Genomic DNA, 25,124 nt, shown 5'->3' with positions numbered 1-25,124 from the left:
CTCAGTTTACAAGAAAACCAGAACTTCCATTACGGGAAGGCCTTTAAAATATATTTTTATTTGATTTGTGCTGTCGGATAGATGAATTAAAACCAGTTTTTTTGTTACATAGAAGTTCTAGATTGTGGCAGCATCAGACTCTTGACTATAGTCTTTATTTAAAAGGCCAGTAGCAACAAAAGATTTTATAACTTCTGAAAACCCTTTTGTAACAGTGTATTTATAGGAAAGCCTGTAACTTAAAAGGATTTGTATCCTGTAATTTTGGAGCAAATAGAGTATAATTCTTAGTTTATTTACTTTGATTAATGGTTGTCTAAATATATTTATGCCCTTAGTGAATGGCTTACCTTCAACAGGATTGTATTTTCCACAGTTCTGGAAGCTAGGAAAGCTAAGATGAAAAGTGAGGGCTGATTTGTCATGTGATGAGGCCCATTCCTCAAAGATGGTCCCTGTGTTGTGCTGTCATCCTTATCTTTTATAACATGTTCAAACAGTGGTTACTGTTTGTTTTCTAAAGAATATTCCCAGTGAAAGTTTCTCTTAGTGCACTGTCTTGATCCTGTTAAAGTGTGACTATCATTCAGCCTCAACAACTTTTTTGTCTTACACAGCAGTAAAATTTTCATGAGAATTGAAGCTCTTCTAGAAAAGCTAAAGGGCTTATGCGGTGGTATTTTATTTTTACTTGTCTTTATAAAAATATGTAACTATTTCACACATAATCACTCATGAAATCCTTCTTCAGTAAGACATCATTTGTGGATACCTTCTGTATTGTTGCCCAAAGACTGAACAATTGTACCATATACTTTGAGCCACTCCAGAGTGAAGTATATCACTCAAGATTTTTACCATGAAGACAGATACAGAGTAAATTATTTGCAAATGTTTGGTTTCTAATAACTGGTCTACCACTTCTTTGGGTGACTTCTCTGAAGTTGCCCTACTCTCTTAGACCATCACTGTGCAATTTTTATTAATTTATTTATTTTTGCTTTGAGTAATCAGTGAATTCCCTTTCAGTGTGGCTGTAAGAGTTAAGAGTATTTGTAAGTCATATAGCATGTTAGAACTGTGCTCTGTAGTGTACAAACACTATACTGATTTCCTTTTAATTGGAAAAGGATGACTGTAGATTGACCAATATCTTTCCAAGTTGCTGATCAGCTTTTTCTGCAGGCATATCTTACCAAACAGGTAAACTGGGAGAAACTTTTTTCTCCAGCTCTGTCTCTTTTGTGTAAAGATTAAAGACTAAGAGTTAGTGGAGTTAAGATATGAGGAATATGCCCTTGCCTGCAAGGGAATCAATATTTATTTCATTCTATAACTTTATTTGGGAATAAATAAAGAAAATGGTTTTGTGATCATTTTTTCTCTCTTGAGCGTCTGTGTAAACACTGACTTCTCTCCCCCGTCTTCTAGTTGCAGCAGTTGGAGCTCGCGCAGATCCAGTACAGAGATGCTAACCTTACAGCTCTTGCAGCTATTGGACCACGGAAGAAGAGACCACTAGAGTCAGGCAACGAGGTACTCATCATAGTATTTGCCGGTGTTACTGTTTTTTAGGTCAAGAATGTAAGCCAAAAAGAAAACAAAGATGAAAGACACGGAAATAGTCTATTCTGCTCTATCTGCTACCAAGTTTTTCTTGAAATTCTGCTTTGCCAATTTTATAAGATATATTCTGCCAGGTTTTTGTTGTTGTTGCTGTTGTTTTTAACATGAGTGTCTTTTCAACTCTATTCTTACATATTATGTCACTCTTTCGAGTCCCTATCTCCAGGTATAGCGTTTCCATTAAAAAAAATCTGTGTATTCTTTCTAACATTTGTAAATACTCATTTTTAAGGTATGTGGAGGGTTTGTGTGTGGGTTTGCACATGTGAGTACAGGTGACTGTAGTGGACAGAGGGTGTCAGATCCCCTGGAGCTGCAGTTACGAGTGGTTTTGAGCCATCTGTCATGGGTGCTAGAAACTGAACTTGGTTCTTCTGGAAGAGCAACATATATATACTCAAAGGGCTGGTCCATCGCTCTAGGCTCCTTTCTGACATTTTTATGTAATCTCTCTTTTGTTTATCTAAGCCTGTCTTATCTAAGACTGCATCTACCCTCATATCTGAGTACCAAATGTGTTTATAAGGCTTAATTATTCTTTTTTTCTTTCATAAATACTTTTATATTTTAAATTATTTTGTTCATATTTGTGTATATAGGCTGTCCAGGAAGAACTTGGAGGTCAACTCAAAGTTGACCTTCGGCTTTCTCAAGGCAGGGTCTTGTTGTTTCTGTTGCTGCTGTGCTTACTGTAGGCTCTCTGGCCTGCACACTTCCAGGTGATACTCACGTCTCCATCTCTCATTTCCCCTTCCAAATGCTGGGATTATTAATATACACTTCCATGTCCTGGAAAAAAGGTTTTTAATCTGGATATAGGACAGTACTATGTTTAAATGAATCATAATTTATTCAACTACTTTTCCAACAAATGCTTAGGTCATTTTCAGGTCTTTGCTTTCATTGCCTCTTAGGGTTTCTTTTTACTTAGATTGTTATGTGTGTGAAATTCTAGAAATACTTGCATTAGAGAATATCCATACCTGGAAAATTTTACTAGAAAAACTCAGACATATACAAAGTTAGGGACAGCACCTATTGTCATTTTCAATTTTTTCCCACTAACTTATGCTTTATAATAATCAAAGAAATAGAAGCCTTCCCTATCATTTTCTTTTCCTTTTTTTTTTTTTTTTGGTCTTTATTCATGTAAAGTATGCTTGTTTGTTTGCTTTGCTTTACATTTGAAAGCTTTGATTATTTTTTTTTTTTAAATCAGTCTTCCATTGTTGTCTTTGGGGTTTATATTCACTTTACAAATCCCTATCCTGATGGGCTCAGTGGTGCAGGCCTGTAATCCCAGTATAGACAGTTGAATCTCTGTGAATTTGAGGCCAGCCTGGTCTACAAAGCGAGTTCAGGATAGCCAAGGCTGCACAGAGAAACCTATCTCAAAACACCAAACAACCAAACAAAAAAATCCCTATCTCTCTTTTGTTTCTTTTTGTTTTATTTTGAAACAGGTTCTCACTGTATAGCCCAGGCTATCCTTGAACATGGATTCTTTTGCCACAGCTTCCTAAATTCAGGGATTATAATCATCCTGCCTGTGAAAGCCCTTTTTTAGTTAGAGTTATGTTGTACTTTTTAGGTCTATATTTTTTTATTTTTTCTAGCTTTTCTCATAGTGCTGGATATTGGACCCATGGCCTTGCGCATTTATCCATCATTTCTCTCTGACTCAGTAATGTGAACTTCTCTGCTCTAATGTGTTGTTCCCTGTCCTGATGAAGTGACCTCTCTGAAACTGTGAGATTGCATGGATCTTTCCTGTCTTTTAAGGGGAAAATGTGGGTTAAGTTTATTCTTAAATCTCTTAAGACTTGAAATGCAGATTAGCCATGGTAATGGTGTATACCTATAATCTCAGTTGAGCCAGGAGTTCACAGCTAGCCTTCCTTACATAGTAAGGTTGAGCCAGTTTTGGCTATATAGTGAGACATTGACTTAATAAGTTGGAGAAAATTGTTAATTTGTGTTTGGTTTTATTTTCTTGGTCCTAATAACTACTCAACACCACTTATCCAGCAATTCTTAATGTACTTATTTGAAATGCCACCTTTATCACATACAAATTTGAATTGAGTGCATTTGTATTAGTCTCATTTATGTACACTGTGAACCTGTCCTAATAGAATTTGCTATGGATGTGGAAATACTTAGTGTCTGCTGTATATGGTTATTGAACTCTTGAAATGAAGTTATCTAGCATAAGGGAAGAAATTCTCATCTCATTTTCATTTAAGAACATAAATTTTAATATTCACTTGTGGCTACTGCCTATATTATCAAGCAATACAAAAAGACTGTTCTCTTGGCATATAGCTTACTTATTTATTTATTTAGTTAGTTAGGTATTAGTGGTAGTGCCTCACATAGTCTGTCAGCAATGTACATTCAGGCCCCTGTACATCTATTATTAATATTTTAGTACCAAAACTTAAAAAGCAAACAAACATCTGAGACAGGCGTGGTGGCGCACACCTTTAATCCCAGGCAGGCAGATTGCTGTGAGTTCAGGACAGTCAAGGCTACACAGAGAAACCCTGCCTCAAAAAAACCAAAACACCTGAACCATTTTAAGTGTTTAGTAATGTGTATTGAACATACTAACATTATTGGAAGATCTCACATACTTTTACTCTTGTAAGACTAAAATACTAACTTAACAATTCTCCATCTCTCCACTCTCTAACCCTCTTGTAAATCCCACTCCACTCTGCCTCTATAAATTAAGTTATTCAACTATCACACAGAAGTAGGATTAGATGATATGTTTCCTTTCACCACTGGCTTATTTGACTTAGCACAACATTTTCAGTGTTTCAAACCTAATATAATATGATAAGCAGAGAAATTATTTTCTACTTTTCTAGCACTGAACAACTCACTACTCCTTTTTTTCTGTTCATACTTACGTAAATATGGTAAATATCAAGATGGAGCATGTTATTTCGTCAACTATGCGACTAATAGTCTGCTAAACATTTTCCTAGTGAAAACTCATTGCAGCACATGGGGTAATAAAAAAGTAAATGTATAGGTCTGTGCTTGATACTTAAATTTCATAAGCTTTTAGATTTGGATAAGTCTTTAAACCTCATTCTTCAATTATCTCAGTAGGTTGAAAAGGTATCATACTTGCCTTGTAATGCTTTATGGATTGGTTTTATGTAAATTCTACTGTCATGTATGTGCTTAATAGTTCATCTTTATCATCATAATAGAAATACTATTATTTCAGATCAAATGACCTTCTAGAAGCTGCATCATAAAGCCAGGCTTTGTATTGGCCTTGCATGTCTGTATAAAACAGTATCTCTTAGGATGTCTTGAACCTATGGGAGGGAGTATTAGCTGAAATTCCAGATGAGGGATTCATGACCATCCTCTTTTCCTTTTCCTAGTACCACTTTATTATTTTGTTTTAGTTGCTATGGTAATAGGACAAAGTCCAAGATGACAACTTATCATACAGAGGTAAAAACCACTGCACAAGCTGTCTGTCAATATTAAAGTACAAAAAATGCTGATTTTTACTTTCAGAAAGGTATTCTTTACCTTGGGTATAAACACTGAATTTTCTTCTCATATGGTGCTTATTTAATTTTAAGAACTAAGATACTGGTTTCTTCTGTTGTTTCTTGGACTTTAAGCTTAGGTAGTTGTAAAACTTTTATGTAATGCTATCCTGAATTTAAAACATCCATTTCTTCAACCAGCTGGCAGTATTTTAGTAACATTTTTATTCTGAAATTCAAGGCTATTTTGTTTTGTTTTTGTTTTTTTGTTTTTTGGTTGGTGGTGGTAGTTTTGCAGTTGTCTTAGTTACTTTGCTGTTACTGTGAGGAGACATGGCCAAGGCAACTTTTAAAAGAATTGGAGGCTTACTTAGAGTTTCAGAGACTGGGTCTGTGACCATCATGATGGGCAGCCTGACAGCACTAGAGCAATGGCTGAGAGTTTACATATATAAGTGTATGGAGGCCCTTCTTATTTTAAACCACCACAGTAATTTAAGTTTAAAGGCAGTTTTCTTTTAAAAATAGAAAACAGGAAGAACCTTATTTCATGTTTTTTGGTATTACATGTGCTGATTTAGTGGCCATTGCAACAGCTTGAGTAGTATCAGTCATTGCTAAATCCACTTGTTCTCTGGAAAATAAGATAGAGCAATATATGAAATCATTTTTAATATTCTGTTCTTTGGAAACAGACTTTTTTTTAAAAGATGGGAACTGAATTAAGTTTATAGAATATACATTTACTCTAGGAAATAAGGGTTTTCCTTAATTCTAATTTTCGGGGAAAGGGGAAAATAAGGCTGTTTTGAATCTTTGCTTATGAATAAATTAAAAGTTGTTATTAGGGGCTGGAGAGATGGCTCACTAGTTAAGGGCATTAGTTGTTCTTCCAAAGGTCCTGAGTTCAATTCCCAGCAATCACATGGTAGCTTATAACCATCTATAATGAGATCTGGTGCTCCCTTCTGATGTATAGGCATGCAAGCAGAATACTGTACAAAGAATAAATAAATAAATCTAAAAATTGTTATTAATAATTAGAATTATGTGAGTCTGATTCCAAAAAGTATATAGTAATCCTACAACTGAATTCTAATTCACAGAGCAATGTGGAAAAAAATAGTGTTGTTATCTAACCCCACAAATTAGTGCAGTTTTAATATTGATACTTATAAAATGTTCCAAGATTTGAGAATAAGATTTTATTTCATTTTGGACAATCTTCTAAATTCATATTTTAAGCCAACCATTCTTTAAATATTATCAACTAGACAAATAGTATTTGGACAGTACTTAACAAAAATGTGTCTATATTAACTATTTATGTTCAGTGGTCCTATTATAATAAGGATCATCATATTGAAGTACTTTACCGCAAGCTCATTGGATATTGGGGAAAGAAGGCTGAGAGACCACTGAGAAATCATCTAGATAATGATAAATGACTAAAGGGAAATCTCTTGATATTTCTGTGTTTGGAGACGTCCTTTTGAAAAATCTTACACCACAAATTGTCCTAAAATTCTCTATTGTAGGTACTCAGATAGAACACTTCAGAATCAAAGGTAGAGTCTTATACATATTCATGAGTGTAGTAGCTTATTTTCCCTCTAATTCTGACTTGAAATTCAAGTTATTAGACTAGTTTGTTTGGGGGTGTTAGCATGGGAAGGAGAAAGAGGATTTTCAAAAGGTTGTTAACGAGGAAACAGCAGTAAAAGTCAGGCTAAATGAGTGATGGTATGGAAGAATCACACTTTCAGAATCCTTACTACATGCTTTGTCATTTCTGGGTCCCTATACCTCGGCCCCCAAAACCACATGATGTAGTTCTCCTCTACTACACACCTCTAGTCATGAGGAGAATGGGGTGATCTCATGGCACTCTGCTCTATTTTAAATTAAAAATACAAAGATATACCGGGGCTCTACAATCTACCAGAACTTTATTTTGCATCTGGTATATGTTAAACATAATAATAAAGAAATAATGATAAAACAACAGTGGTCAGTCCAGGGAAAGGGAAAGCTAATACATGCTTTCTTTCAAGAATGAGGTTTATTTGGAGAAAGAGCCTGCAGGCTGCGATGGGGCCTCAAGGTGGGAGGTGAAGCATTAAATAGTAAATGGAACAATATACCAGAGAGTTCAAAACATGATGAGAGCCTTAAATGGAAACAGCAGCTTCTATTTAAAGCCTAGAGAGGAGCTTCATAAAGAGCAAGAATAAGAAATAGAGATGGGGGAAGGAGGGAGTAGCAAACTTTTTTATATAAAGTTCTGTGCGGTCTGGTGGGAAATTTCACATCAGATGATTTTTTTGGTTCAGCATGTATGTGACCAGGAGCATGGAAGAGCCAGGACCTAGTTAAGAACGTAAGTCAGGGGCTGCTGTTAGGACACAGGACAAAGCGTGTCCTTAAACCTCTGTTGGGAAGAGCCTGCAGGGAAGCATGACCTAATCTATGCAGTCTGTGGGTTTGGCTTCTTAAAGAGTGACCACTGTCTTAAAGGGGCAAGCATTACAATTCTTTATATATAAGAAATAAACAGAGCTTGTTTGAAGAAAAATTAAAAGTCACCTGCGAATCAGTGTTCAATAAAAGTAATAAAATATATTGTATGTTGGATATGTTTCTTTAGTTTTATTACTAGTTTTATTAGTTTGACCTCCTTGAAATAGCTGAATAAAGTAATTAACATTGATTTGACAAGTTAGTATTGAGTGCTTGCTATTTTAAAGCCTTCAATGAGGTTTGGTTTTTTTGTTTGTTTGGTTTTTGGTTGTTTTTTTGTTTGGTTTGGTTTTTGGTTGTTTGGTTCCCCCGCCCCCCAAGCAATTGAACTCAGGACTTTCTGTATGCTAGGCAGAAACTCTCCCACTGAATTACAGCCCTTGCCAGAAAAAGATCCATTTTATTCTTCTGGGAGAAAAAAAGAAAAAAGAAAGTCATATTAATAGCCCCAAATTTCTTGTACATTACACTAATTTGGGGGAAAATCTCAAAGTCATAATGGTACAATGTCCCTTTTCTTATTCTTTGTGATTCTATACTACAGATTCAATGTCTTAGAATGTTGTAGACACTTAATAAAGAATTGCTAACTTGAGTCCCAGAACTACTGTGCATTTGTGAAGAAATCTGTGAAATAGGTAGCCCTTCTACTTCCCCATTAATCTTTACAGCAGGATTCCTTCCACCTCTTATTCTTGTTATTTCTGTACTTTGGAAGTAACCAGAAATGATGCGCTTCATTTTACAGACACACACAGAAAGTGCGCAGTATGATTACCTGCTCATTACCAAAAAAGAATTGAAGAGAGGCTAGATGTTATATCCTGAAAAGGCCTTATTGGTGCAAAATTAGAGTTCTAGCCAAGTTAGCTTTTCTATACTAGGTAGGAGGGAACATGAGGAGGCAGAGAGCAATGGTTTCTTTAAAAGTACATAAATCATTAATTGGCATACTGTTGACTGAAAAAGTCCAGATTTAATCTTTATTTCCTCCCAGGGGCACAGATAACAACCACTTTTTACTGCCATCTGCTTTCACCAGGCTATCAAAACCAGTTTTCTGAATGTTCCTCATAAACATAAATAATTAATAAAAAAGAGTTTTTTAAAAAAAGATTTGTTTGTTTGTTTGTTTGTTTGTTTGTAAAGAGAAGGTAATGACAGAAATAAGCAACAAGGACCGGGGAATGTTTCAGCTGGTAAAGGTAGCAGTAATCAAAGCCTAATGACCTGAGTTTGATCTCTAAGGACTCACATTAAAAACAAACAAACAAACAAACAAACAAAAAACCTGATCTGTAATTCTAGCATTCCTACAGTGTAATGGAGACAGTGGCATCCCCTGGAAGTTTGTGGCCTAGAACAGCTAGCTGAAGTGCTTAATGGAGCAGCAGTAATGAGACCCTGCATCAACAAGGTAAAGGCAAGGTCTCTGTCTCTGTCTCTCTCAACACACACACACACACACACACACACACACATACACACACACACACACACACACACACACACACACACACACCACTTCATTTTTTAAAGAAATAAGCAATGAATAGAAGAGTTACAGCTTTAAAGTCAGGATACTCCAAAGATACTTAGAAAGAAAAAGGTCAAGATGGTATATGCTGCCATTGTATTGTATTGTATGGCTAAATTGGTACTGTGCTTCTCAGAATTCCTTTTCTCATATAGCTCCTGGGTAGCATGGGCCATGAGGTACTGCCTGTATCTTATTTATCTTCTTTTACCAAGTACTGTCAGAGATGCATGCCATCAACAGCTGTAAAGGAATAGAACCTTAAGGATAAGTACTTGAGGTAGTTTGGGGCTTTGTAAAATTGTTTTCCTTGTCTAATTAGACAACATTCACCCTGTTTTTAATGGTAGCAGAGACACAGATAGCATTCAATAGCAAACAGGTATTTCTACACTTTGCACATTACAAATAAGGAAGGGAAGGTTTGGGAAGAGCAAGTCTGCCCTAACAAAAACAAGAATATTGGGATAGATTACTTCCTTGACCTCAGAAATGGCAGAAGCTCCTGGTTGCCCTAAAAGAAAGCTTTTTTCTCTTTTAGCCAAAGGCACAGACTTTTTAAAACCAAATCCAAAGTGTACAGGGATTTGAGCTACAACTCAAATTGAATTTACAGCTGTGTAATGTCTCTTTAAGTTACTATTTTAACACGTTTGGGGAAAGGATGGAAAACTGAACATTGGGGTGGAAATATAAGTAGATCCCTATTAGCTGGGTACGCTGAACCCCTCTGTGCTTCATCGCCTTTAAACTAATTCTCCTAGCGCTGTGTGAAGGAGTCTCCCAAGGACTCTGCTGCGGCTTCTCTTAGGATGACTGTCCTGTAAAGGTCAACTGGCCTTCCTTAGAACTGGCCCGCACCACCTCTCACTGCTTGTATGCACACTAGGGTTCCAGTGGCCTCCATAAGGGGAGATGAAGTGTGACCCATGAGAAGATAGGGAGGCACACTAAACAGAGTGCTCAGAGATAGCGCGAGAATGGATCTGAAATGGTGGGGTCAAAGTAGAAAGAATATATAGATAGGATCAGGCCAAATTTGTTGGTAGACGTGTGCTAAGCAAAGATTGTTGATAGAAGGTTTAGGGCAGAGGGCTAGGAGTGGCTGAAACATGTATTTTGGTTAGTTGACGTAAAGCTAGATATGTAGATGGTGTTTTACCAAGCAAAATAGAATAGGCCCTAGAACTCTTATCTGTATATTGCAAGTACTTGTTTACACAGGCTTCAGAGTTTAAGATGCTGGGGGGGTTGTGTGTCTATCATGTTAGACTTGATCACTTGTCTCTTGATAGGTCTAGAGTACACTTCCTTTCCCCCGTCCTCAGGGTTTCTCCATGTAGCCTTGGCTGTCCTGGACTCACTTTGTACACCAGGTTGGCCTCAAACTCACAGTGATCCACCTGCCTCTGCCTCTGCCTCCTGAGAGCTGGGATTAAAGGTGTGCGCCACCATGCCCACCTAGAGCACACTTTTTTTTTGAATTTTTTTATTAATTTATTCATATTACATCTCAGTGGTTATCCCATCCCTTGTATCCTCCCATTCTTCCCTCCCTCCCTCCCTCCCATTTTCCCCTTATTCCCCTCCCCTATGACAGTTCCTGAGGGGGACCTCCTCCCCCTGTATATGCTCATAGGGTATCAAGTCTCTTCTTGGTAACCTGCTATCCTTCCTCTGAGTGCCACCAGGCCTCCCCATCCAGGGGTCGTGGTCAAATATGAGGCACCAGAGTTCATGTGAAAGTCATACCCCACTCTCCACTCAACTGTGGAAAACGTCCTGTCCATTGGCTAGATCTGGGTAGGGGTTTGAAGTTTACGGCCTGTATTGTCCTTGGCTGGTGTCATAGTTTGAGCAGGACCCCTGGGCCCAGATCTGCCCATCATAATGTTCTACTTGTAGGTTTCTAGGACCCTCTGGATCCTTCTATTTCCCCATTCTCCCATGCTTCTCTCACCTAGAGTCCCAATCATCTTTATATCTATGCAACAAAGAGCCTCTAAAGATATTGTTGAGTTTGTTTTGTGTTTGCTATCTACTGCTTGGCATGTGGCCTGCCCTTAAAAGTGGTTTTTTGGTTTTGTTTTGTTTTGCTTTGCTTTTTTCCTCAGTGAGACTCCCTTGGAGAAAACTAATAATTCACTTTCAAGTGGTTATCAGTTGGAGCTATCTTCTGGGTTACAGATGGGGGCATGTGTTCACTTTTCCTGTCAACCGTGGGATCCTCTGGTACAGAATCAAGCAGGCCCCTGAGTTCCTATGAGCATCAGTCCTGCTGTATTTAGAAAGCCTTGTTCCCTTGCCGTCTTCCATCCCCACTGGCCCTTTCCACCTCCTTCCGTGGGATTCCCTGAGGGTTTGATGGAGATGTCACATTTAGGGCAGAGTGTTTCAAAGTCTCTTAGACTGAACATTATCTGTCTGTGAATCTCCTTATTTGTTCCCATGTGTTTCAGGAGGAAGCAGATTATGATCGAGCAAGTCGTTGACCTTTTTCCCTGGCCATTGACATCCAGTTTGTCTGGGTCAATTTTATAAACACCATTCCTTTCGCATTGAAGGTTCTCAACAACCTTTCAGACTCAGTGGATAGTGAAGGTTATCTCTGGCTTGTCGGCTTTACTCCATTCATCTTTATATCTATGTGCTGTACTTGATTACTTCATTATTAAAGCTTTGTATAGTACGTCTTGAAGTTGAGTAATGTGAATTCCTTAACTTGTTTTTGTTTTCCTGCTTTCAAGTGTTTGGAGTACATTACGGATCTCTTACATTTTTACTAATTTTAGGATCAGATTGGTAATTTTATTTAAAAAGATAAGTGATATTTTGACAAGTAAATTTAATATGTAAGTTTGAATGATATTGCCATCTTAACGATATTAAAAATTCTAGTAAATGAACATGGTGTGTATGTGTTGCTTTTCTCACTGCTGTGACAGGATACCTGACAGAAACAATTTAAGAGAGGGAGAAGTTATTTTTGCTCACAGTTTCACAGGATTAAAGTTTATTATGGTGATGAGACATAGTAGAAGGCTTGGTTTGGTCTATGTGCCAGAGTTTATGGCTGTTGTTTTTTAAATGGTGCCTACCTGGAAGCAGAAACTGGGTTAAGAATTAGGACTATCTGATTCCTCCAGCTTGGTCCCATTTCACCTCCTAAAGGTTCCTAGACCTCCTGAAACAGTACTATCCAGCTAAGGACCAGAAGGAAGGAAATGTACGCTTGGTGTAGTTTAGAGTGTGTTATTCATGGAGATTTTAGTCGTTCACCAAGTGCCGCTATAGAGGACTGGCTGGGAGCACCATGTATGTGTTTGTTTGAGCCAGTGTTACAGGCAAATAGTCCTTCATAAGGTCTTGTCCATGGAGGTCATCTTGTAGATACATTATTTTACTCAATCATTTGATTTCTAATACATTTCTTATGTATTCTAGTTCATTGCTTTCATTGGTTGTATTTATTTCTCATTAGAAATGTCAACAAAATTGGTATTCCTCATTTGCTTGAGTTAGTCTTAGATATAGCAAATAAAATTATGTATTTTGTCTCCTTAGAGATTAAGTAAGTAATGCTTGTTAAGTCGTCACTTTCAGAGTTAGAATGGTGAGGTAGATTAAGTCTATTAATTGGATTTTTTTAATGCTGCTTACATGTGTTTAGAGTATTCTCAACTATGGACAGTACCTTCTCCTGTGGAATGTTTAGAAATGTGTGAAATGTCATTAGACACCACAACTCTGAGTGTTACTTTGTCACTGTGACTCCCTTCAAAATGTTACTAGAATTTGGTAGATAGGCTCCGCTAATGTGAAGCATTGAGCAATGGGAGGGTTCAGGTCCACCCACTTAAAGCTACCCAAAATTCTGTTACTGTTAATTTCTCTATAACACTTGGAGGAGTTAGCCATATTCTAGCTTGGTTTTGTTTGTTTGTTCTGTTTTATTTTTAAAGACAGATCTCATGGAGTCTAGGCTGGCCTCCAACTTGCTTTGTATGTAGTAGAATGTTCTTGAATTTTAGATCCTCTTGCCTCTGGAGTGCTGAGATCAGGTATGTACATCTCGCCCCGTTTAATGCAGTGCTAGGGATCAAGCCCAAAACTAAACATTGTGTGTATGCTAGGCAAGCCTTCTGTCACCTGAGGTACATTCCCAGCCCACAGTCTCAGGGTTTTCAGCATCTTCCAGATAATGTTTTCTTTTGTTTTCTATGTAGGTATTGGAGTAAAGTACTTATTTTTTTATTTGTGAATGTAAATTTCTAGCATCACTAACTTCTCAGACTTTTATACCAAAGTGCACCAATGCCATATGGCTGAGTTACCAGGTTTTATTGGGGATTTATTGATAGAATACCTTTGAAATCTGAATTTTAAGTTAAAATTCAATTGAACTTTAGTTTATTTTTATTAGATTTGAGACATGATATATATAAAGCAAGATATGCTGAGTGTTATTATAATTCTTTTTTTTTAAAGATTTATTTATTTATTATTATGTATACAGTGCTTTGCCTACATATACACCTGCAGGCCAGAAGAGGGCATCAGATTATATTATAGATGGTTGTGAGCCACCATGTGGTTGCTGGGAATTGAACTCAGGACCTCTGGAAGAACAGACAGTGCTCTTAACCTCTGAGCCATCTCTCCAGCCCTATAATTCTTAAAATCAAGATATAAAACATGTTTTTCACCTTTTAGAAAGTTTAATCAATGGATTCTTTTCGCAAACCTCAACTCCCTTTGCAATCACTGTGTTTTCAGGTTTAATTTTATTTAAGTGTGCGTGTGTGTCTGTGTGCAATCACACGTGAGTTGGAATTATAAGCGGTTTTGAGCAACCTGGAATGGGTGCTGGAAACTGAACTCAAGTGCTCTGAAGAAGTAGTGTGAACTGTCAACCACTGACCTTCCAAGGCCTTAATGTCCTTGGCACATAATTACCATGCCTTAGTTTTGCCTGTTTTAGAGTTATGAATAATTGAAAATTATGGAATAATGAACTCATTTTATATTTGAGTAGTTTCATTCAGCATAATGTTTTTGAGATTTATTTATACTGACCATTTCAGTAGTATACTCCTGTCAGTGATGAGCAGTAGGTTAGTTTTTAAAGACTATAATTTGCTTATGTACTGGGTAGTTGTTGGCTTGCACATTTCTCATAATGCAGATAAACTGGCCATGAACATCCTTGTAAAAGTAATTTTGTGGAAATGTTTTCATTTCTCTTAGGTAAGTATTTCATCTTAAGTATTAGAGCATAGAAGAGGCATACGCTTAACTTTCCAAAGAGCTCCAGCTGGTTTCCAACAGGTTATACCACTTCATACTCCTTTGAGCGATGTATTTTCATTTTGCTGTCTTGGAAGAAATAAAGGTTTTAATTATCACAAAGTCTAACTCACACTTTTATGGTTAGTAATTTTTATATATTAAAATAAAAAGCTTTATCCCATATTTGTAAAACTTTACTGTGTTATTGTGGTTAGTTTTTTTCAGTTAAGAAGCCTCATGGATTTGAGTTTTTCCATTTAAGTGTCTGACCTGTCTTGCTATTATCTTGTCTAGTGTTAGGTGTGGAATCACACACAGATACCCTCACTGTACTCTACTTACTAGAAAGACTCTCATTGCACTTCACTCACGACCATCTCTCTTATGATTAAGAATCATTTAACGTATTAGCTATAGACTGGATACCTTGGAGGCCCATGAATATGGCCTTCGTCCCCAGGGAGCATGGCTATGGGAAGATGGTGATACCTTTGGGAGAAATGACATTATCTGCCTATAGCATTCTATCTATCTGTTAAACCTAGGATGTATATTCTTATGATAAAAATAGACTAGTCATATATATCCATGAGTTGTTCAACTAACAGTTAAATTGGTTATAAGTTATTATTGATCTTATTCAGAGAGAAAATGAGGTTGGACTCAGGGATTTCTCTCTTTTCTTTTATCTATCTTTCTTAGGTAGGAGGTCAAAAAGAAAGAAGGGGGAATATAGAAATATATAGGGATGACAGAACAAAAAGTAGATTATTGAGCCTAAGCCTCAACTTAAGGCCTTAACTGTTACTCACAAACAAGGTTATTTTCAATTCATTGGTATAGAATTTTGTATATTGATGCAAAATAAGTTCAATTTTGATACATTGATATAGAATTCAAATTCACAATTATTCATCACACATTAAATATACAGCTATGCTAATAGGAGGTATTGTACCCATACAACTCAGTTATTATACAAGGTTTACTTCCAATACTGTGAAGGTGCTGTTGCAGGCTGCTTAGGCATGTGTCTTTTAGAAAAGTCCTAAATTGTATTTTTCTATTTGGCCACAGGAGGCAGTTGAGTTACGGCTTCTTTGAGTTAGCTGATGTTTGGCCATTTGATGTTCTTACATGTTATGTTACTTGGCTTGCTGAAGTCCTTTCTCATTATTTTGAGAATGTATGTGTGGTGGTGGTGGGCTTTAAAGAGACGTTTGCTTTGGATAAATTCCATCTGATGGTAGCTTAGTGGTAATGAGTAGATACAAAGTTTTTACAGGACTACACAGTACATTACAAATACACCATCCAAGAGTTTTACGTTTGTCTCTTAGATTTGTTTGACTTAAAGCTGAAAATAGCATCACAGTTCTGACTCAGAAGGGCCAAAGGCTATGATGTGACTCAGTTTCACTGCTCATAACACACCAGCTATGTTATTGACTGGAGCCTGCGTAGGTGCCAACCTGCATACATTGATCAGATCCTGCTTCAGTGACTATAAAAACCTTCATAGTTCACAGTCAGCCTGAGTCCAGTGAGCGACAGGTGTGAGGTAACCAAGCAGCAGGCTTGTGGCTTTAGGAGAATGCTAAAAAAGTACACAGGATTGCAACCAGCCTACAACTAGACAATTGGTCCTTGTGGGTATTAGGGATGTACTGGCTGACTTGAGTCCTTAAGCATTTCAGTGTTGGAATGTGAGAACAGGATAGCTGGACTGGAGAAGGCCATTCCAGGAAGAAAGCAGAAGAGAGCATACTAACTAGCTGCATTAAGGGTAGACGTTGCGTCTTCCATGATCAGTAGTTTGTGACAGGAATAAAGAAATGAGAGACAAGACTGGCTTTATTGTGGCTGTAAATGTCTATTTGTGTCCTTGTGTATTTGGATTTGGTCCTGTAGATTTTTAGTCATTGGAACAATTTAAACAGGAAAATTGTGTCACCAGTTTATTGTTTTAGAACAGTCATTCACACTCCACTATAAGCATTAGTAATAAAAGAGATAGACTGTTTAAAATGATTATTTTTCAAATAATAGAAGATAATAAAAATGAAAATGCTGAAAGAAGTGACTTGAAGACTGTTAAGGAGAGATAGGATTCGTAAGAGTGGCATGTAGATCCTAGTGGAAGGAAAGGCTGAGGATCTCTGTCTCATCCAGGGTTTTGGTTTGGGCATTTTATATACATATATTTGCATTTTTTTAAATAAAATAAAGAAGAAGGGAAGGAATCATAGTTCACAGTATGTTAAATGTGGGATATGTGTAGTACATTTATTTGGATGCTTTGCCAGAAAATTGAACAGCGAGACCTGAAGTAAAGATGAACGTTATTACATCTGACAACCAGTGCATTTCCTCAATAGTTGACATAATTTCAGAACCCAAATTACAGTTCAAAGCCTGTGGTTCAATGGCATCTAAGTCTGTTTTACTTCCTTTGAAACACACTTAGGAATGACAAAATTTTTGGGCAGAGATAGACATATCAGACTGCCTGTACCATGCTACAAACTCTCAAGGATAAAATAAATGAAATTGATGAAAGGCAAGAGACCTGTAGCTTCAAAATTCTGTTTGTTGACCAGCAGAGGGCAGTCAGTCTCTAAGTTCAGTACTGTTCCCTTTGAGGCGTAGAAAGCTTAGTCTTATTTTTTTGTTTTGAGACAGGGTCTTGTGTAACCCAGGCTGGCTCCAACTCACTGTGTTGATCTTGTTAACATTGAGCTTTTGAACTCCCTGCCTCCATCATCTTAGTGCTGAATTTACAGCTGTGAACCACTGTACTTGGTCTGTGTGCTATTAAGGATTGAACCCAGGGCTACTGCATATTATGCAAGCATTGTACCAATTGACTTGTATCTGACTTGAAAGCTTAGTCTTTGAACATAGATTCTATGTATTGGGTTAGGCAACAGCAGTACTTTTTTATTTCAGGGGGAGGGCTGGTATTCATGTGCACAGTTGTGTTCCCTGTGTGTGTGTGCATAGACCAAAACAAGATGATGGATGTTCTGTTCTATCACTCTCTCTCTCTTCCTCCCTTGAGACAGGGTCTCTTACAGGACTTGGATCTGGCAACCCTAGCAATCCTTCCATTTCCATGCCTCCCTGCAGGTCTTGGGTACAAGTATATAACATGATCATGCCCAGCTTTTTGTGTGGACTCTCGGTGTCCGAATCAGGTCCTCACACTTGTGCAATAAGCACTCTTAGCTACTGAGCCAGTGCCAGTACACGTTTATTTATTCTTGATCCAGGGTTCTAGAGAACATTAAGTTTTCATTCTGGAACCAGGTTTCTTTATGATTCCTAACTCCCATGTGTAACCTTTGTTTCTTCCTTCAGGTTTAGAAAGACATGTGTCCCACTATAAGAGAGGTTAGAATGGCCTGGCACTGGGCCTTAGTATAAAGTGGGCAGTGAATCTGAGAAACGTGGTGTGCCATTGCTTCAAGTTCCTCTCTTTTAGAAATGCCCTAGTTTTGTGCTTGGTTAAGTGTTAAGATTCAGAAACAATTTGTGTTTTCTTAGTCTTACAATCCAGGGAACAGCATGGAATCAGCTGAGCCTTATTTCCTAGGCCTTGTCTTGTACTTATGTAATTGTATTGGAGAAGTACAGGAAAGATGTACCTGTGTCCTCTGTCCACCCGCTACGTGCAGAAGTGGCCTTTAATCTACACTTTAGCGTTAAGCACTGAAAGCTTCACTGAAATTTAGGAAATTCACTGAGAAACAAGAGAAGCATAACAGCATCTATCATTTCTCTAAAGTTAGTGAGTTGATGATTTAGTGAGAACTTGAGAAAATGCAGTACAGATGGTAAAATTTGATTAGGAGAAAGGTCTGGAGCTAAAGTTATACTTTTTTCCTGCTTGCAAATATCCCAAATGCCTCCCAAATGGCCAGTTTTTTCATTAAGATGATAAAGGCCAACATTTAGAGATCATATACTGTGTTCCAAATGCTATTCTCATTTAATCTTCAAATAGATCTGGCGGGGTGCTATTGCTGTTAGTACCCTTGTTTACAGTTTAAGAAACCGAGGTACAGAGAAGGTAAGTAGTTTGTTTGAGAGTGTTAGTGAGGTGGACAACTAGTGTTATTTCATTCCCACATGCTGCCATCCACTAGAGCATGGCTGGCCTGCTGGGGCCACGCCCCTAAAGGGTACCAGGTCTCACTTCCTCAGAAGCTATCGGCTGTCAGCCATGTTTCAGCCTCTTGCAAGCAGCTCATGCACCATGAGTGCAGTGGTCCTGTCATGTCCAGAAGACACTGTTCTGCTCAAGTTCTCCCTGACCTCTGACTCTTAGAACTTTTATACCCTTCTTCTGCAAGGGTGGTGACATTTGGATAACGGTCTACATGAAGAGAGAGAACTGTGGCAGGACTCTTGAAGCCACTCCAGTTGCACAGCTCTTGTTTTGGCTACCAACTTGGTGTAGCAGTAACATAACTTAAGGAAAAGTTGAATGGCTTTTACAGATGTTATTTTATACTACCTGCTCTGTTATGTAGATGGGAATAAGAATTTGGGTGACTGGTTGATTTTAGTCATGGAATGGTGTTGTATCTAAAGCTGGCATCCACTGGTACTTACTTTCTCCATAGACTAAAAGAATTTCCATTATTTTATTATAGAAATAAGATGGTTTTTTGTTCAATGATACAATCCCAACAAATCAGTGAAACTAGTCTAATTGGTCTGTAGGTCTAGAGAGTGCTGATACTAGTTTTGCTTAGGCATTTGGTGAGTTGATTGTTTCTCCATTTTAAGAATCCACATAAAAGAACATCCTCCTGTGAGAGGTGGATTAGGAAGCCCTCTGTTTCAGAACCAGACAGTACACTCTTCATACGAGCCTGTTTTACTTCTGTCCTCTCCCTGAACTACATTACTATTCCAGCCTTAGCACTGTAAAGCTGAGTGAACTTTGGTAAAAGGACGTGGTGGCATGGAGGAAAAGCAGAACTAAGAGGCAGGTTTAGTGCTGATGGATACAAGTTGTCATTTGATAACCAAGAATTATCTAAATATTATAGCTTTGCCATTATGAAACCAGTCAGAATTGGTAACTATCCCAATTGTAAAAATGGTGGACATTTATTTTGCATACGGTTTTTGGCTTTCTAAGTCAGTCATGATTTGGGTGAAGAGAGTGCTATCACCTTTGTGAAGTTGGGAATTATGAAAGACATTTGTGGTGTGTTTTAGAGTGTCCCTCGGGGTTTGTTTCATTTATAACATTGCCTTGGGCCTTGTACTGCATCCTGTTGCAGTGACCTCCTTTTCAACCCTGGGCTGGCAGCTATAATGCAGCTCTTTCCCTTGATTCCTTCAGGCTTGTCACATGACAAACATGAACCGTGACCCCTTTGTTCCTTAACCCAGATAATTGGGTCTCTATTTTCTTTACATTTAACAATCTTATCTTCTTTTCTTCCCACTCTTACACTTTACTTTTAATTTCCTACAGAGATGAGATAGGGTTTTTGCTAGCAGTTTAAATTTCTATCCTTTGTGCAGAAGGAACAAAAATCAAATCATAAGCTGACTCAGTTTTTATGCAGGGGACACAACCCACCTAGATAGTGCTCAGAAGAAGAAGAAAGCATCTTGGCAACTTTAGAAAACTACTGTGCCCTCCCAGTGGCTCGCCAGCTCCTCAGGAAGATTCACTGCCTGACTGCTGCAGCCGTGCCTGTTTGGAGACATGGCAAAACTGCAGGCATACAGTAGTTGTTCTATTGTATCCTGGGCCTTTCTGTTGCTACCACCTACTTCACTTATAATAGTCATTGTAAGTGATTCCAGTTAGGATGATTGTGAATACTAGTGCAAAAATAACTTACATATGGCTTTTGGTAAAACTGGCATTTCTAGGTGTTTTCATAAAGACAGGACTGCTAAGACATTCATCTAGTCAATTTTAAAATTTATGTAAGATGATAGACTTGGTTGCAGGCAGATGTGAACACCATTGAGTATGTATTAATTCAGAATTAGCAATAATATTTCATTTATGGCTGAAGAAAGCCCTCTTTTGAGGGCTTCCTTCCTTCCTTCACTATCTTTCCTTTCTACCTCCCTTTCTTTGTCCCAGTACTTTTAAAGAATGCAGTTATATTTTATATAAATCTAACTTCTATGAACAAGATTGCCTCTTACTGTCAATAATACATTTTACTGACTTCCTAATGTATATATTTATTGTTTACAAAACTGAGTTTTGAGGTCATCCTGCAGAAATCATGTGAAAATGTTTTGGTGGCTATAATTGACAGTAGTAAGGCGCCATCTATGGCATGCTTGAGTAGCAAGGCTTGCAGAGAAGAAAGACACTCGTAACTCGCTGTGGGCTGCCGTGTTTGTCATAGCTTACCAATTGGGCATGCACAGATCATACTCTGCGCCCACAGGTGCTCTGTCCTATAGGTGCTGTGGAGAGCAGCCCTTTTTATTCATGGGCTGGCCAATGTTTTTGCCATGGGGTCTTATGAACGTGTTTAAACTAATGAAAGAACAGATGTGGTTAGGCTGGTATAGCCCTCAAAAACTGAATGCATTACAGGAAAATGTGTTTGACTAGGTTAAGTGTTACTGAAGTCATGCTATGGGTACGCATGGAATTAGGTTGGTGGTTTCGACTGGAGTATTCTGTAGACTTTACACATCATGCTGTGTACTGTTGAACCGAACTTGTGAAGGAAATAATTAAAATTCAGTGTTATTAAAGCAAAATGGGAAGATCTGATTCCCATGTTACCTAAAGACCTCTCTGTCTCAAGTGGATGAAGCAGAGTTGCCAATCCTATCAAAATGGGGTTTTTTTGTACTTTAATTTTTTAAAATTAGTTTATTATTGTGTGTGCATCCATGATGCACATGTGTGGGTATGCACGCCCTGCTCATATGGAAGTCAAAAAAACTGCGTGAAGTCAAGTCCTCTTCTCTGACCTTTATATGGGTTGCAGAGCCAAACAGGTTTCCAGGCTTGTGCCAAATGTACCTTTACCCACTGAGCCATCTTGCCAGTCCTGAATATAGTTTTAAAAACAGAGTACTTTTTAAAAAAATGAAATAAAAGGCAAAAAGATTTATATGATCTGGACTTAAACAGTAAGCATTTTTACCCACTGAATCATTTTGTTTGTCCCAAGCCTCAATGAGTGAGTGTCTCGATTATTAGACTATGTGTGGAGGATTATTTTGATTATGTTATTGAAGATCAGAAGACATATTCAATGTGAATGGCAATGTTCCCTAAGAAAGGGATTCTGAACTATGCAGGAATGTGATGCTTAGTGCCAGCTGATGAAACCATGTACATATCTGTGACTCTCCTTCTGTATATGGATATATGGCCATTTCTCTAAAGGTTTTGCTGCTGTGACTCTAAACCTCTCTTCACACACACCCAAAGTATAATAAAAGGTTTCACTTTAACACAATTATCATTCCAAGAAATTTTTTGTTTGGGGAAAGCAAGATGATTCAGTGGGTAAAAGTGCTTACCATGCAAGTGAGTTTGATCCCTGGAGAATCCATGTTAGAAGGAGAGAACCTACTCCTGAAAGCTGGCCTCCGACACCCACACACTAGATGTGGTACATGCCCCCCAGCATTCATAAACCTGCCACCATCAGGAATACAGCACAGCATAGTGCCAATGACACTTCAGATCAGATTAAAAATGGAGTCCTATTCTACCTTGCTGTGAGACTTATGACACATGACTTCACCAGGACAGGATCATTTCCTGTGGTCTGAGCAGTGGGAAGCAGCCCTCACAGACCCTGTCACAGTGTTGTATGAAAGAAAGGAAACCAATTTTCAAGTGAAGCTCTGGCCTCTGAAGAGCCATTAAAGATCTTATGGTACTGTGGCTTGATGACATCTGAACCATAATGGGCTTTTGTTAAATTTATTTTTACTGTTAATACACAAAAGATGGTTGTCCTGTGAGGCAATGGATTTTCTGTACATGTACATTTTCATCAGCACCATGATGAAAATACTAAATTCATCCATCACTTTGAAGTTTTTTTGTAAAATCTTCCAAATGGGAAGTCTGACCTGGAAGGGGCAGGAGAATGGGGAAAGGAGCACCTGGAGGAGAAGACATCATCCCAGAGGCTGCTGCCTGACCAGGAGAGAGAGGGATGAGGTTGTGACCTCTGTGGGTTGAACCTTCCCAATGGACAGTGGGCTCCTATGTGCCCCAAGCAACAGGTTTTCCCTTGCGAAAGTCTTTATTTTAACTACTTCTCTCTTACTTCCTTTTAGAGCTTCAAAGATAACCCTTCTGTTTCTGGGACTTCCAGCCTAACAGCTACCAAACCATTGCTTCGTCCAAGAATCACGAGAATCTGCCTCAGAGACTTGATATTCTGTATGGAACAAGAAAAAGAAATGAAGTATTCTCGAACCCTATACCTTGCCCTTCTTAAGTGATCACTCCATCCATCCAGACGCTCACTGTTTACTGCCAAAGAAGACAGAGCGAGCACTGTTGCACTGTCCTGGAATCTACTCTGAAAAATAGTCACCAGTATGGAAGACCATTGTTTACACTGACAAGCTTTCAGTGCATCTTGTCTGTATGTCCTGTGGGTTCTTGCAGATGAAAATTCAGATGCTTTCTGGAAGTCAGTACCAAGTACACTTTATGTGGAAGTATCACTTACCTGCCTACGTGTAATTACAGTAGCCCTCTTTACCACCTTCATTTTTTGTTTTGTTTGTTCTACATGGTAGCAATGAGGTGCCTTCCTTTGATACAGGCTGCATCTAGATGTGGAAGAAAGGAAGAGTCAGAATGTATCCTATGTAACCTGTCCACTAGTGTTAGGTGGCCTACAGTTAGAAGCTACTTAGTGAACTGTGACAGTTACCTTCTGTAGTCCCAGTATGACAAGCCACATTGTAGGGACGGAATCAACTTGGGTTAGTTGAACCAGAATTACAGAGCCAGTGGAGACCATTTGTGCCTGAGGTTACTGGCTCTGGCTCCCCACCCTGCACTGCTTGTGATACCTACTGAAAGCTATCCTTGTCAGCCAAGTTCTAAAACTGAAGTTGCTACTGATATACCTCACTGCAAAGTGGAAAACCAAAAAATACTGGAAGCAATATGAGGCTTGCATTCAAATTAATAAGGGAAAAATGAAAATGGCCTTATAAGACAGATGTGTGCACCATGTGCCCAAGGAGGGATAGCTGCACTTAGAGTGCCAAAGCCGGTCCTTGCTTTGTTGATGGGGAGTCGGGGGGATGGGCGGCGGCAGAAATCACAGGTCACCCAAAGAAGAAAAGCTGGCAAACATTTACTTACAGTATTTCAGAAGGATGGTTGGTTGTATGATTTTTAATTCCCAAGAAGGAGTTCTTTGTCTTTTAAAGAATCTCCCAGTTACCCTATGTTTTAAACATCTAGTGCTTTTCAAATTTCTAACTGCTGGTAAAGTATTGAAACAGTAGGGCTCCCTTTGGGCTCCCTGTACTTAAGAGGTGCAGTCAGTGTCTGGCTCTTGGGGCATGGTTCTAAATGTGAGCAACATATTATGTACCTCTCTCTGAGGAGATAGCTGATATTCAAAGCCCCTTCCCCTTTAAATCTACCCATGTAGATTATTGCTGACAAAAAAAATAGTGAAATTGAAATTGCATACGAAAAGAATGCCAAATCCTCCCAGGGAAACACTTCCAGTATGCCACTCTCATCCTGTTCTTCCCACAGAGACTGTTATGGCCATATTCTATACGATTGTGAGAGTTTAATTGGCCACAATTTTTGTTTTAGCAAGTGCTGTAAAATGCCGTAAATTATGTATATGTTTAAAAAGTACCTTCACAAGGGATCTATACCCAAAGTTTTGTATATTTAAATGCTTAGCTTTATTTTTTGTAACATGCTGTGTACTCCCACATTTGTGTAATAATCTTATTGATCAGATGTTTAAAATTATTTCAAATACACTATTAAATAATTACTTTATGATTAAAAGCAAACAAACAAAACTGTGCTCAGTCACTGATTTGGCAGCAGTTTTCTTTAGTAGCCAGTCTCTGATCCTCCTGGCACTGAGTCTTTTACTTACCTTGCACTGTGGACATTTGAGTTCTGGAATCTCACTTAGATCTAAGTTGCTATATCACTTCCTTTGAAATAGTTGTAAATTTGCCTGCTATTTGACTCACAAGAAAGCTAACATAGTCATTATGAATGCTTTTCTGGGCCCATTGATTTTTTTCTTAGCAAGATATTCTTTTTCAAAAATTTAAATATAAAACCTTTTTGTCGTACACGTGTGGTGTATATATGGGTATCTTCCTCTTCATCTCTTCATCTCATCAGCCTCTTCATCTTATGTTTGAAAACAAGGTCTCATGAGTCTGGAGTTCACTGATTGGCTAGGCTGCCTGGCCAGCAGCTCCCCTCCCCCACCTCCAGTGGATCTTCCTGTCAGCATCCCTGAGCTCTAGGATCTCAGGAATGCACCACCATGACTAACACTTTACATAGGTACTGGGGATCCAAACTTGGTCCTTATGCTCACACAGCAAACACTTTACTTACTGAGCCATTCTCAAGTCCCTTAACGAATATTTTG

The 25,124-nt window shown here is 38.2% G+C and overlaps 1 protein-coding gene across 2 annotated transcripts in view; it reads left to right on the top strand.

Moving 5' to 3' along the window:
* The window catches only part of TAF4B (TATA-box binding protein associated factor 4b), a 108,851-nt gene extending 84,320 nt beyond the window's left edge, over window positions 1-24,531 (top strand). For both annotated transcript variants that reach the window (XM_084780218.1, XM_084780217.1), the window contains 2 exons: window positions 1,432-1,536; window positions 22,798-24,531. In XM_084780218.1, the coding sequence (XP_084636344.1) occupies window positions 1,432-1,536; window positions 22,798-22,965 (273 nt within the window). In that variant the 3' untranslated portion in view covers window positions 22,966-24,531. The remainder of the gene's footprint in view (window positions 1-1,431; window positions 1,537-22,797) is intronic.
* The last annotated feature ends 593 nt before the right edge of the window (window positions 24,532-25,124 follow it).

Source organism: Acomys minous, assembly GCF_964271855.1.
Source record: "Acomys minous genome assembly, chromosome: 4".
NCBI lineage: Eukaryota > Metazoa > Chordata > Mammalia > Rodentia > Muridae > Acomys > Acomys minous.
Note: the sequence above shows the minus strand (reverse complement) of the source record. Positions and strands in the feature narration are given on the sequence as shown.